Raw genomic sequence first — 13561 nt, forward strand, 5'->3', positions numbered from 1 at the left:
AGCTTAGCTTTCATGTTTAACTTCATATGTCTATTCCCTTTTTTCCCCTCACATGCCACTTTTCCTTCCTCTCCTTTTCTTCCTCCACGCCCCTTTCCATTTCTTCCAAAACTTTCAGCCCCCCTTCGCCTGCCCCGCTGTTTCCCTCTATAATTTCATACCAAAACAGGAAGAAGAGCTCCATTGGTTGTTTACCGTCCGCTCTCGTTCCGGTCAACATCTGTTCCCCTTCCCCAAAACCTAATCTCTGGCCCTCTCGATCCACAAGAGAACTCGTCGAGCGGGCACCCATGGCTTCCCTCCTCGTCTCCATTTGCCCCGGGTAGTCTTAGACAAAGCCAAAGCCTTCGAGTAGCCCCTTTTCTTTTCCTTCTTCCGGTGCTGGTGGTGGCCTGTCTGTGGGTTTCGAGCGCATTTTGGTGTGGGATTAGGGTTTTCGAGGATGGAAGGAGGTCGGCAGGGATTAGAGAGCCTGGTTGCGGCGCGGAGGTCGCTGCGGGCTAGCCTGGACAAGTCTCGAGCGCTGGGGGTCGCGCTGGCGCGTGCGGGGCCGCGATTGGAGGAGATCCAGCAGCGCCTCCCCTCCCTGGAGGCCGCCGTCCGCCCGATCCGTGCCGAACGCGGCGCGCTCGTCGCGGTCGGAGGGCATATCGACCGCGCCGTGGGTCCTGCTGCTGCTGTGCTCAAGGTGTTTGACGCCGTGCACGGCCTCGAGCGTTCGCTCCTCGCCGATCCGCTGACGGACCTCCCCTCTTACCTCGCCGTCCTTAAGCGGCTCGAGGAGGCCCTCCGCTTCCTCTCCGACAACTGCGGCCTTGCCGTTCAGTGGCTTGACGACATTGTGGACTACCTCGAGGATAACGCCCTCGCGGACCCGAGGTTCATCGGGATCCTTAAGGACTCCCTCGCGTCCCTCAAGTCTTCGCCTTCTCTGCTCGATGGCGGCCTCCTTGCTGCTGCTCTCGATAAACTCGAGTCCGAGTTCCGCCGCCTCCTGGCCGAGAACACCACGCCTCTTCAGATGCCACCCGACACCGGGGACGCACCCACCATTGCGGCGTCCCCTCTCCCTGTCCCTGTCATCAACAAGCTCCGCTCCATTCTCGAGCGGATTATCGCGAACAATCGGCTTGATCGCTGCATCTCCATCTACGTCGATGTGCGAGGTTCCAATATCCGTGCCAGTCTTCGTGGACTTGACCTCGATTACCTAGAGATCAGACCTGCGGAGTTCAGTGACGTTCAGAGCATTGAAGAATACATCGACAAGTGGAGTCGCCATCTTGAATTTGCCGTCAAGCACCTCTTTGAGGCGGAACTCAAAGTCTGCTTTGATGTGTTCGAGCGCACAGTGCCTCGGGAGATGGCTGAATCTTGCTTTGCTGAGATTGCTGCACAGGCTGGGATCCTTGCGTTCCTCCAGTTTGGAAAGACTGTCACAGAAACGAGGAAGGATCCAATCAAACTTCTCAAGCTTCTCGATCTCTTTGCAACTCTAAACAAATTGAGATTGGACTTTAACCGGTTGTTTGGAGGAAAAGCCTGTGTTGAGATCCAGAATCAAACTAGGGATCTCATCAAGAGAGTGATTGATGGGGCTTGTGAGATATTTTGGGAGCTTCTTCATCAAGTAGAACTCCAAAGGAACATGCCGCCACCTTCAGAAGGATCTGTTCCTAGGTTGGTGAGCTTTGTGACTGATTACTGCAATAAACTTCTGAGCGAGCAGTATCAACCAGTCCTTAATCAGGTTTTGATGATACATAAAAGCTGGAAGCAGCAGAAGTTTCAAGAAAAGCTACTAACGGAGGCGATTCTTGATATATTTAAAGCTGTTGAGGCAAATATTGATACTTGGTCCAAGAACTATGGTGACATAACTCTTTCCCACCTTTTTTCTATGAACACACATTGGCACCTCTACAAGAACTTGAAGGCAACCAAGCTTGGGGAGTTGTTGGGTGAGGCAAAGTTGAAAGAGCATGAGCAGTACAAGGATTATTTTTCTGCACATTTCTTGAGGGAAAGCTGGGGGAAACTCCCTCCTCTGCTTAGCAGAGAAGGATTGATATTGTTCTCTGGTGGTAGAGCAAAGGCTCGGGATCTTGTGAAGCAGCGACTGAAAGCTTTCAATGAGGCCTTTGATGATATGTATCAGAAGCAGTCAAATTGGGTCATATCAGACAAGGATTTGAGGGAGAAAATATGTCAATGGGTACTGCACACAATTGTTCCTAGCTATCGGAGCTATATGCAGAATTATGGGCCTCTTGTGGAGCAAGATGCCAGTGCAAGCAAATATGCCAAGTATACTGCTCAGAGCTTGGAGTCGATGCTTGGTTCCCTTTTTCAACATAAAACTGGGAGAACAATGAGTCTCAACATAAGACACTCGAATGGAAAAGTAAGCAATGCAATGACAAACTTGGCACGTTCTGCCTCAACTGTGAGCTGATGAAATGATCTTTTCCTGTTGGAGTTGAGCAGAAGCAGTTGCACATCCTCCACAGGCACCAATATCAGATGAATAAGAATGGGCATCAATAGTAGTAGCTGATGGAAGAGTGAACATATCGAATACAAGTACTTGAAAGTTAAACCAGTGACTAAGGTTTGGCAGCTAGATTTAACAGTTCTCACAAATTTGCTGTTTCAGATAATTGGAGACTAGAGAGCCATTGATGGCAGAAGGTAGACTGAATCTTGCCCTGGGCAAAGTATTTTTCCCAATTGTCTTGTGAACTAGGATGGATGGCTGTGGTCCATGGCATTACTAACACATTCCTGGTAGAAGATACTGCTTTGTACTGCTTCTGAGGTTCTTTTCTCTCTCTGTGTCTCATTATGCCTTAGATTTTTCTAGCATTTTGTTATTCGTTTTAGGTGTAAGGTTGGGGGAAGCATATATTAGTTCACTTTTATTTGTAAAAACTGTTCATAAAATTACATGTCATGTTCTTGTATCTTTGTTTCTTTTCATGATCCATCATCTATATCACTATGTATCAGCATGCTAATAGCTAATTAGGTGCATTCTTCATGAGCAAAACAATTTGGATTATAGTCATTGGTTTCCATGCACAACCATCGCGATCTAGCCCATCTTCTTTTTTGAATTTCCATTGGAAGTGCTAGAACAACTTGCACTTCAATGTATTTTATTTTCACATGTTACCTGCAGCAATGATAATCCAGACTCATGGTGGCACTTGTGGTAGTGATTAACATTTGGATTCTGACTGTGAACTCAAATAAAACAGACTTAGTAAGTGGCTAATTCAGTAAAGTTTAAGTAGAATGCAAATTTTCATGCTACTTAATTAGATTGTTGATCCATGTGTGGTTCATTTAAATGCTAATGTGGATAGCATCATTTGACTAGACTGTTTGCATTTGAAGTGCTGCAACATGATACCTGGATCTTCCTGTAAAGTAGGAATTTCTCAAGGGCCATTTAGTAAGCATCATTATCAGTAGAGGAAAGCATATATTTTGACAGTAATATTTTCTTTCTAAGATATATTTCATGCTTACCAGTGGATAATTACTATTCTCATAGTGAGATGTATTGCACATCTTGATTGCTCTTGAAGATCACCTCAAATGAATACAAGATATTGCAGTTTGATTCCTATAAGAGACTAGTGGAATTTAGCTTGTTGTCCTTAGTATAGTCTCAATAATATTTTGAAAATGGGCAGATAGGATGGTTCAATTGGTTGAGCAAGGAAGCTGAGAAATTTCCAGCCTGATCTATGGAAAAATATCCTAGTAAAATCCGCTATTTTGACTGGTCACAACTTGGTAATACCAATCAAAATCAGACACTAAAATCTGGAGGTTTTTTTTTTTTTAAGAAAAGAAATATGAATATAAGACACATAATAAACATCCTTAAGATCAAATGCGAAGTAAAGTGAAGAAAATGATTAAGAAAATTAATGAAGAAATAAAATGCACAGTAGATGCTGCTCTTTATTCATCAAATGTTCATCTTTTCATCTAAAATTAATATCAAAACTGGGTGGAGAGAAAGATTCGAGTAGAGTTTGAGGCTTTTTCTTGATGTAGTAGTATGATGCTCACATGGATAAATGAAGGCAACACAAAGTGAATCCAAAGAGACAACATATTGTCATATTTGTAACTTTATGATGTTGTGGAAACCTGCAGTTGAGATATTATGAGAGTATGAAAAAGGTAGGAGAAAGGAGAGGAATGGGAAGACTGGAAGAGGCAAGAGACATCATGAGACGATGGCTGCTTAGGGTAAAGAGAAGAGGATTTCAAAGATGGCCCACATATGACTAGTGTTTGAACTGGTTGCACTGTAACCTATGAACTGGTTGTTCTGCAATATGGCAGTCCAATTTTTAAAACTTTGGCCTCGTTATTGATGACTACTTAAAAATTTAGCAGAATGTGACACAATCTAGAAGGAATATGTACGGCTTCCTATAAGGTGGGATAATATTCTCTTTATATGTTTTTCCTTCTACCTTGCTTACAAGAGTTATCTATGGGTGCCCCTAGTGTAGGGTATTTTATGCTTAATCTGCAAGCAAAGAGAATTTGCTTCACACACACACACATATCTATATATATTTGGCTTTTTCATCCATTATATTTCCTTCAACGTTATAGAGATACATATGAGCGAAGTAGACAAGAAAGTTCCCACTTAACTAAGAAATTACTACTATCAAAGGAACTATTGCACCATGGACAGTTGGTATATATTACTCACAATTAATTAAATTCCCACTCACATTTTCCTCCACTAGTGATATATTGAGAGATTTGGTGGTGAACAGATGGAGCAATATTGATGATTGGGCTAAGCTTGAAAATGGTGCTACTTGAAGGCTTATATGGAAGGGGAACCTTGGGTATTAAGCAAGGTAGTAGAAGAGAGAATATTGGCTGATTGTGAAGATATAGGCTTTCTAGTTAACCAAATAAAGGAGATGAAAGAGGATGCCACTATGATGGGTCAATTTGGCCCATATTTAAAGGAAAGAAGCTAATACATGCACATATTTTACAAGAATTGGAGTCATCTTAGGAAACACTTCTGGCAAACTCAATGATCCCTATGTATTAGAATTTTTCAGTTGCTAGTGGTATGTATCGGAGTTGATTGAGGACAAATTTGAGGAGGGGGGGGGGGGGGGGGGGGGGCAAAGGTGCAACATATAGGGAAGAACCAAACAGAGGGAGAAGAGAAGGAAAGATACTAGGGGGATTGGAAAGAGAAGGAAGAAGAGTATTACAGGTAGAATTATCGATAAGAACCAATGACCTCTACACATCAGAATTGTTTAGAAGATAGGATAGTTCTTGATCCATGTGTTGTAAGGCCAACAAAGGTGCTTCCCTTGGTCAACTAGTATAAAAACCTTAACAAACCATCTAGGTTGAGTCCAATTAGGTGGCGATACATGTACAAATCTATAGATAGTCTCAGAGCTCTTTGATACTTGGATTTTTCATTTACACCGTTATCGTCACGTCTGATATTTACATTTGGACATTGACACTGCGAGTGAACACTCACCTTTTCTACTAATCACATATAATTTGTGCTTAGAAGCAACCATGTCAAACACTTGGATCAACACCCGTGCCAAGTACTTGTAGGGTTGTAAATGAATAAAATGTTTTGATATTTTGTAAGAATTGTTTATATTCATTTTGTCAAAAAAAAAAGTATTGAATAAATATGTTAGAACAGCAGTCAACTTGGCTTGTTAATTGGTCATTAATGAAGATTGTTGAATAATCTATAAAAACACTTGTCTAAGGTTTGATTGCAATTTTTTTTTCAATATAAAATATAGAATAAATGAAGAATATACATAGATATATATATGCACACACTATTTGTGTCTATTATTTTTAAAATTTTACAAATTTCATAGTTCTAAATTATCTGTGAAATGAGAAAAATCGTGTGAGTTCCATTTATTTGATCAATCTTTTAACAATTATAAAGACAACTCTATCTCTAATCAGCATAATAAAATAAACATTTCAATAAAACCCTGAACATGCATTTTTATGCTCCAAAAGATGAATGAACATACTTGAGTTTGATGAGTTTACAACCCCACTCATAAAATAGACTTTTTGGGTCATAATTACAACAACCAAGCCTTATTCCATTTTGTGGGGTCGTCTATTTGGGCCATAATTAAAGGGAGAAAATTTTAGGAGAGAGGATCTTACTAACATTGTCTTAATTCTGTTTACTTGGATGCCATCTTCGGTTATCTGGTTGGGCGTTTACATAAACCTGATTCAGCAAGTGGTGCGTGTCATATGAGGAGGGAGAGGATTTTTCATGATATCATGCACAGGGAGAGATGAGAATCTGATGATGTCATGTGGAGGGAGGGAGTTTAAAGTTTAACAATGTTTTGCATGCAGGTGGCGTCTTGTGCTCGCTTCACTGGGAGAGGAGTAAGAGAACCTTGAGATGAGAAGGTGGGGGCTTGGTTTCAGAGGAAACAAAGTGATGAGGCGTAGTAAGGAAAGGCGAAATTGGGTTATAATATTGAATACTATTAAATTGTTTAACATATTTTATAAAATGCAGACCTGCTGCTGTAAGTTATATAACTTGCACTATCAATTATATAAGTTATATTATAAGTATAGTATTCATTTAAGATTTAGGTTTATATTAAAAGCTGGGCGATCTAGGTTATATGACTCGGTGTGAATGGCTAATATAGAACTTGTACTGTAAGTTATGTAACTTGTATAGTTTAAGTTATATTATAAGTATACTATTGATTTAATATAGTAGGGGTTATACTATAAGTTGAGTACCATATGTTATATAACTCTCTGTGAATGGCTAATGCATAATTATAGTATGTCATAAGTTCGAATTAGATTAATAACATAAAATTATATTATAAATAATTATATTAATAGACAGTATAACTTGGGTTGTTTTATTAAGTTAATAAATTAAATGTTTGGATATTAGATTATAATTTTTTAAAACTTGTCATGTCCCTGTCCTTGTGTCTTAAACTTGAAGCATTTTCCAATTGTGTCCTCATTTTGAAAAAAATTACATATCTGACATTTGGATACATACGTATGTCATAGCATTTGATTGGCATTCGACTCATATATTAAAGAGAACAAAGAAGATGAAAAAAAGATGCAAGAAAAGTAGATGACAATGAGGATTAGTTGGATCTGTCAGCAAACTGTTGCAAAAGGGAGAAAGGAGTTGGAAGAATTAGAATTCAATAATTTATGACTAGTAGAGTTACATACTATATAAGATACCTTTATATAGAAATTTACTATCACTAAACTAAGAAACTACCAACACGGTTGTAGCTTGATGATCTTTTGGAAATTTTGATTAGCCAAATAGCCATAATATAGTACAAAACAGGAGCTCCTGTGCTCAAATCTTACCGATGACAATAATTCAATAATACGATCTCATTATTTTGTGCTGTTAGGATCAGTCGAGTTATTTATATCCTCCCCACAAATGAAAGGATTGTTAAAAATATAAATACATAGGTTGTTCTCTTTGCTAATAGCTTGATGTTTCTGAAAATCTGGTTAACCAATCAATTTTACATATATGGCCTAAATCTCAAAGAAGATTAAAATTATGGTAGTATCTTAACAACATAGGCTGGATCTCAATCCTGAGAGCCTTGCCACCATGTTAATATAAAAAACTATCTAGCATTTCACAATTTACATTTGCTCAAATTAGTAAAGTCCTTTAAGTTTCAAAGCCCTGGCTGCATCGAACTTGTTTTTGGCTATTTCTTCACCTATTTTTTCTCTGAAATTTTATAGTATCAATTGCTTAAGGGAGTTTAGGAAAATGACATTGTGATGCCTGAAGCAAGATTACTTGACGTTGTGGATAGCTAATACTGTTAAGATTGTCCTTGATTATGATGCTTGCATTTTCTTGTAAATGAAGTGTCGAAAGGAATTTTCATGGTTGTGATAAGCAGAGAAAGGTAATAGTGAGAGATCTACTTGTAAATTTGCTCGTCTACAATTTAATAGTTTAGTTTATAGGAAGGCTTGCCTAAAAACAAAGGAGTTAACCATGATAATTTAGTTGGATTATTTAATTTTCGTTTACTGATTGCTCAGTGAATCTCTTGTAACTTTTACTAATTTAGTTGGTTTGTTAGGCTTCAAGATTAGTAGAACTTCTATCATCTTAGCTTCTTTTTCCGGATGATTCTGGCAACAACTTGAAAAGCAACTAATCCATTTGAGAATTTTTTTTTTCTCTAACTGTATGTTGTTTGATTCTCAGAAATAGCTATTACATTCACGAGGAATTTTGATACAGTGGTTTATTCTTAGGCTTGGTTTCCAAATGATCTTGGAGAAAGTCACTCTTATACAATTTGTATTCCATTTGAATCCTCGTTGATGTTCTTCATTTCAAATCTAGACGCTGAAAGTTGCTATTTAGTGCATGAAACTAAGAAATGTGTTCTGTTTGATGATTATACCAATTACGATAATAAATCTTGTTATCTTCCACCTCATACTAAACTTAGGTACCCAGGTTATTGTTTTCCTGGTGTATCCAAATTTGGAGGGTCGATAAAAGTTGAGTTGAGGAGTGATACCAAATGCGCTTATAAATTACATCTCTGATGATGTTGTACGGTATATGATATACAATTTTTGTTACCCTTTCATTTGCTATGTTTCCTTATGCATATTAAAACCATTGATTCACAATTTGCATGATTAGTACACTTGATTTAATGGCTGTCCTTTACACACAATCCCTTTTTTACGAGTCGAACTCTAGATTGCATGAAGCAAAGAATTGACGCTTATTTGTAACCTTTCTTTTGCCTATTGAATGACCACTCTTCTTTCTTGTTGAGAACTGTCAAAAACTCGATACCTTAATTGGATGAGTTACAATTCCTCCTCTTCACTTTGGGCATCCTTTGTTTTGGTCAAACCTGGCTATTAGGTCTCTAGATTCCCGTAGGTGCCTTTCAAATTGTGTGCAATCACTAGATCCACCATTGTCTTCTAGTTGATTGCTATGTCCTAGCCTGTTGAGAGCACACCGAAGCAATAATTCCTACCGCCAACTTCGCCTAGAATTCTCTTCCTAGCTTCAACTTCCTTGTCAATTTGGAGATTTGATCTTATTCGCCACTAGCTAAAAGCTCCTCATCCAATCACCTTATCATGTGGCCTAAGCCCCTCCATGGTTCAATCACCTTGTGAGTTGTGAGGGCCCCTAACGCGAAGAAGAGGAACGCCATCGAAGGTGATGATCTTGTAGAGGGAGATCAAAAACATGAGCATGACAAGAGTCCAGCTTGATGACTGTTCTGATTCTCGCTATCTTAGTCCATCATTTTAGTGAGAAGTGCCCCGCATCATTTACTCTAGCTCGCTCAAAATAGTCAAATGAACGACAACAATGGACCAAAAGCACATTTAAAATTACGGAGTTATTAAAAAGTATATCAAACTTTTTAGATTTATCAAAGGGCATATTTATTTAACCGTCAATCATTGTAGTGTTTCATTCATAGGTGGTAAAAAGATGAATATACTTGTCCTCAGTGTTCTCGCTAATCCGTTTCAGGGTCAACACAGAGAAGATAAATCACGGGCGATTACTAATTTTTGGAATAGTGACTAGCACATAAGAGAGGTATTTATCTCGACTTTATCGAAATTCGAACCCCAGATCTCATTGATGGTAACAGCTCATGTGTTAGCTACTAAATCCATCCGAGGGGACTGTAGCGTTTCATTCATAAAACAATATCATTGTGATGTGATGGTGCATTTTAAAAAATAATATTATCGTGGTGTTGTATTTCAAAAATCATTTATATAGTGATAGTTTTCAAAATAGTTGTGTTGATTTTTGAAATGAAACATCAAATTGGTATTATTTTTTGAAATGCAACATTATAGTGATATTATTTTTAGAATTTATGTAGTATCAAAATGATGCATATGTTTGAAATACAATATCATGATAGTGTTGCTATTCAAATGCAACATCGTAATGATTGGTGGGAGTAGTGTTGTCAAACAAATTAATATGTGGCCGAGCGAGTCAACCCACTAAAAATCCGTCAGAGGAGTGTGATTGACTATTCACAACCCAATTCAACTCAAGACGGGTTACGAGTTAGGTGGATCAGCTCATGAACCTATCAAAAAATAAAATAAAAATATAAAATATAAAAATATATATATAAAAATTATATATATATATATATATATTAGGCCAGTGAAACCCATCTCATTAAGTCTTCGACTTTAATTTTAATTTTTTAGAAGCTTTTTTTTCTTTTCTCATGGGTCGGCCCAAGTCCACCACAAGCCGACTCATGCGGATCATGGGCCCAAATAGGTTGACTTGTCTTATATCTGTTTTAAAATAGATTAATAAAATTTCAAATTCAATTCAATTAAATTATTTGGCGAGATGAATCAATTCGACACAGATTTAATTTAAATTACGACTCTGAATGGGAGGAATAAAACGAAGAAACACATCTTTTAAAAAATTTAAAAATTGTATACATCTTTCAAAAATTTCACAACTTTACCCTATGATTGATACAAACAACAAGCACGTAACACCTCTGTCCATATCACGGCTACTCCAATTGCTCCACCACCCCTACCCTACCCGGGTAACAATTTTGGCCGCACCGCCTTGTCCATCGACAAAATTAATGTTCCCAACAACACTGATTTCGAAAGTATATAAAAACAAGTGGATATTGAGGTGACGATGAGCACTTGCCTCATCATTAGGCTCGACCACAAGATCTCCCTCGTCACCTCATCCTCATGGTCCTTGCTCAATGCTTCCACCACATTGTCGATACACACCTTGTCGATCTCCATCGCCGCCTTGATCTTCATTAGTTGCACTTAGTCTTCTCTTCACTATTGCTGACTAGAGCATCTTGGGGAGAGTTAATCAAAGTCTTAAGATCTACTATCATTAAACTGTGTCTTTCGAATGCTCCGAGTCCTAGATTTCTCCTTAACCATCCTTCACGTCTTTACATATAGCGCTTTGATGTTATTCATTCTATGATTCTTCAAATAAGTCACTATTCTTTGATCTTACAAATATCGAGCCATCCTACCATCACAATTCTTAACTATGCCAACTTAGCCTCTTTACCTAATAGATCTTACAAAACTTTACACAAAAGTTAATTAACTACAAATCTAATTTAAACCTTTAACTCAACTCATCCAAATACTTTTCCGTTGATGTATATGGGAGTACTGACAGTTATATATCATTGAATTATTTTAATAATTAACTTTAATTAATTTAATTAATATTAATATAGACAATATTTATAAAACATACTTTACTTTTCTTATAATTTAATTAAACAAATTTCCATACTATAATTATAATTTATAAGAAATTTCACTACAGATTTAAATTATTTTGATTAAAAAAAGCATCTGATTTTGATATTAGGTTTCTGTGTAATATTACATTATTAATTAGATTGTTATATGTTTTATCAATTTAAATAAATTATTTGTCAAAATCATGTTTTAAAAAATATTGTCATCTTATCATATATATATATATATATATTCTAGAAATTTGATTTTAAAATTGTTTTAGAAAATTTCAATGGCCAAATATTACAATATGTTAAAAGAATCTTTTAAATGCTATATTTCTGAAAAATATAACTAAATATAAACATGAAAAAGAGTTCAATTCAATTTTAAATTAAAAAATACATTAAATTATAAAATTATTTTAAAATTAACTTTAAGTTATAATTAATTTACTTAATTATTATTTTTATCCTAATCTATTTTAAGAGGAATTCCTCTTTTAAAAGATATTAAAATAATATTGAATCGATAATTTATTTATTATTAATTTTTTTATTTTTTATTTACTTAGAGCATGTTTACTAAAATTGCACTGTAATTATTTTACCAAAAACAGTTTTATCTTTGAGCTATTTTAATTTGATCAAACCTCTTTGCTATTTTAATTTTATAGCTAGTTCGGTTGATATAAAAATTTAAGTAAAAATTTAGAGAAAAATCAAAGGAACATTTTTTTTATGATTAAAGTGATGCCGGCTTTTATTTTTTTATGGAAAGAACGCGCTCCACTCGATCAACCCTTATAAAATGATATACATTTCTGTTCAACATTATTATATCAGGTCACGCATGTTAAATCTTGAGTGTGTCAGTCAATTATATAAACATAAATTCATATTATATCTACTAGAAAGTTATAATTATTATAATATTACAACTACTAGTTACTATCATAGTTATAACGATTATAGTTTTATGATTATTATAATATGTATTTATCTTGTTCAACAATATGTATATGGTAGGAGTTAAAAAAAAATTATAATTGATATAACTATGATAGTAGTTATGAAACCGTTATTGGTGTAGAAAGTACCATATGATCAAATTCAAGTTTTGATAATGACAAAGGATTTAAAGTTAAAAGTTATTATGGTTCTAATAAATCTAACTAAGTGTACAGGAAATTCCTAAGTGAGTTTAGGCAAGGTAAAAATTCTAGTAAATACTAGGCAGGTGGAAGCTATAGTTGTGACTATACAAGGAAGTCTTTGTCCGAGGGATTGTGCAGGAGTCTTAGTAGGTCGAGGACATCAGGCAGAAAGTCCTACGGGTCGAGGATAGTGTGGGTGTAATTAACCTAAGTTTGATCGGATACGATCATGGTTTTGATTGATAGATCGAAAACGCTAGAGAGGGGGGGTGAATAGCGCTCGTGGCTATTTTAACGATTTTAAAACACAGAGTAGAAACGCAGCTGAAAGTAAAAGCAAACACAACAGACGCAGATGCTTTACTTCGTTCGGAGCCTATGACGACTCCTACTCGAAGGCCCACGATCCTTGACCGCTTTCGGTGGGCAACAACTATAATATCGGAAAGATTACAATTTGAATTACAATTAATGCAATAAGTAAACTAATACCGACAACAAAAGATCGAAGAGTCTGAGCTTCGGGTCGTCGACGTCGAGTAGTAGCACTTCAAGGTCGTCTTGTTGGCAGCACTTTACAGAAGAAAGCTTAGAATGTGTTATTCTTTAGCTGCTCCCTCGATCCTCTTTTTATATGACATTCCGGGCACCTGGATCCCTTCCGGGCGCCTGGAGTGTGACGTGGCCAACCAACCAGGATGCTCCACGTGGCGAAGTCGCGGCAGGGATAAAACTTGGTCCCGGGCACCCGGACCTGTTCCGGGCGCCTGGACCTCCGAGCGCCCGGATCCATCCCGGGCGCCCGGACCCATCCCGGGCGCCCGGACCACCTTTTTCCAACAGGTTCCTTTCCTGCAAAACAAGGTTAGTCCGAGCAAATACCTTGCAAGACAGTCTTAGAATTTGATAAATCATAGTAAAGAAGAACTTGACAGTCTTCGGACTGTCCGAGTCTGACTTCGGATTTCCAACCGGAAACCCTAGGTCGACCCGACGCCTACTGTTCCCTCTACGGAGAAC

The 13561-nt window shown here is 37.3% G+C and overlaps 1 protein-coding gene across 1 annotated transcript; it reads left to right on the forward strand.

Annotated features, from left to right (window-relative positions):
* LOC122029419 (exocyst complex component EXO70A1-like) lies at positions 1-2963 on the forward strand. Its single transcript, XM_042588394.1, has one exon. It carries the CDS (start codon positions 443-445, stop codon positions 2453-2455), a length of 2013 nt encoding a protein of 670 aa, XP_042444328.1. The 5' UTR covers positions 1-442; the 3' UTR covers positions 2456-2963.
* The last annotated feature ends 10598 nt before the right edge of the window (positions 2964-13561 follow it).

The sequence above is a fragment of the Zingiber officinale genome, chromosome 10B (assembly GCF_018446385.1).
Source record: "Zingiber officinale cultivar Zhangliang chromosome 10B, Zo_v1.1, whole genome shotgun sequence".
Lineage (NCBI taxonomy): Eukaryota > Viridiplantae > Streptophyta > Magnoliopsida > Zingiberales > Zingiberaceae > Zingiber > Zingiber officinale.

Bases quoted from the DNA above. Each gene is read 5' to 3' on its own strand.
- LOC122029419 (XM_042588394.1), top strand. From the start codon at position 443: ATGGAAGGAGGTCGGCAGGGATTAGAGAGCCTGGTTGCGGCGCGGAGG.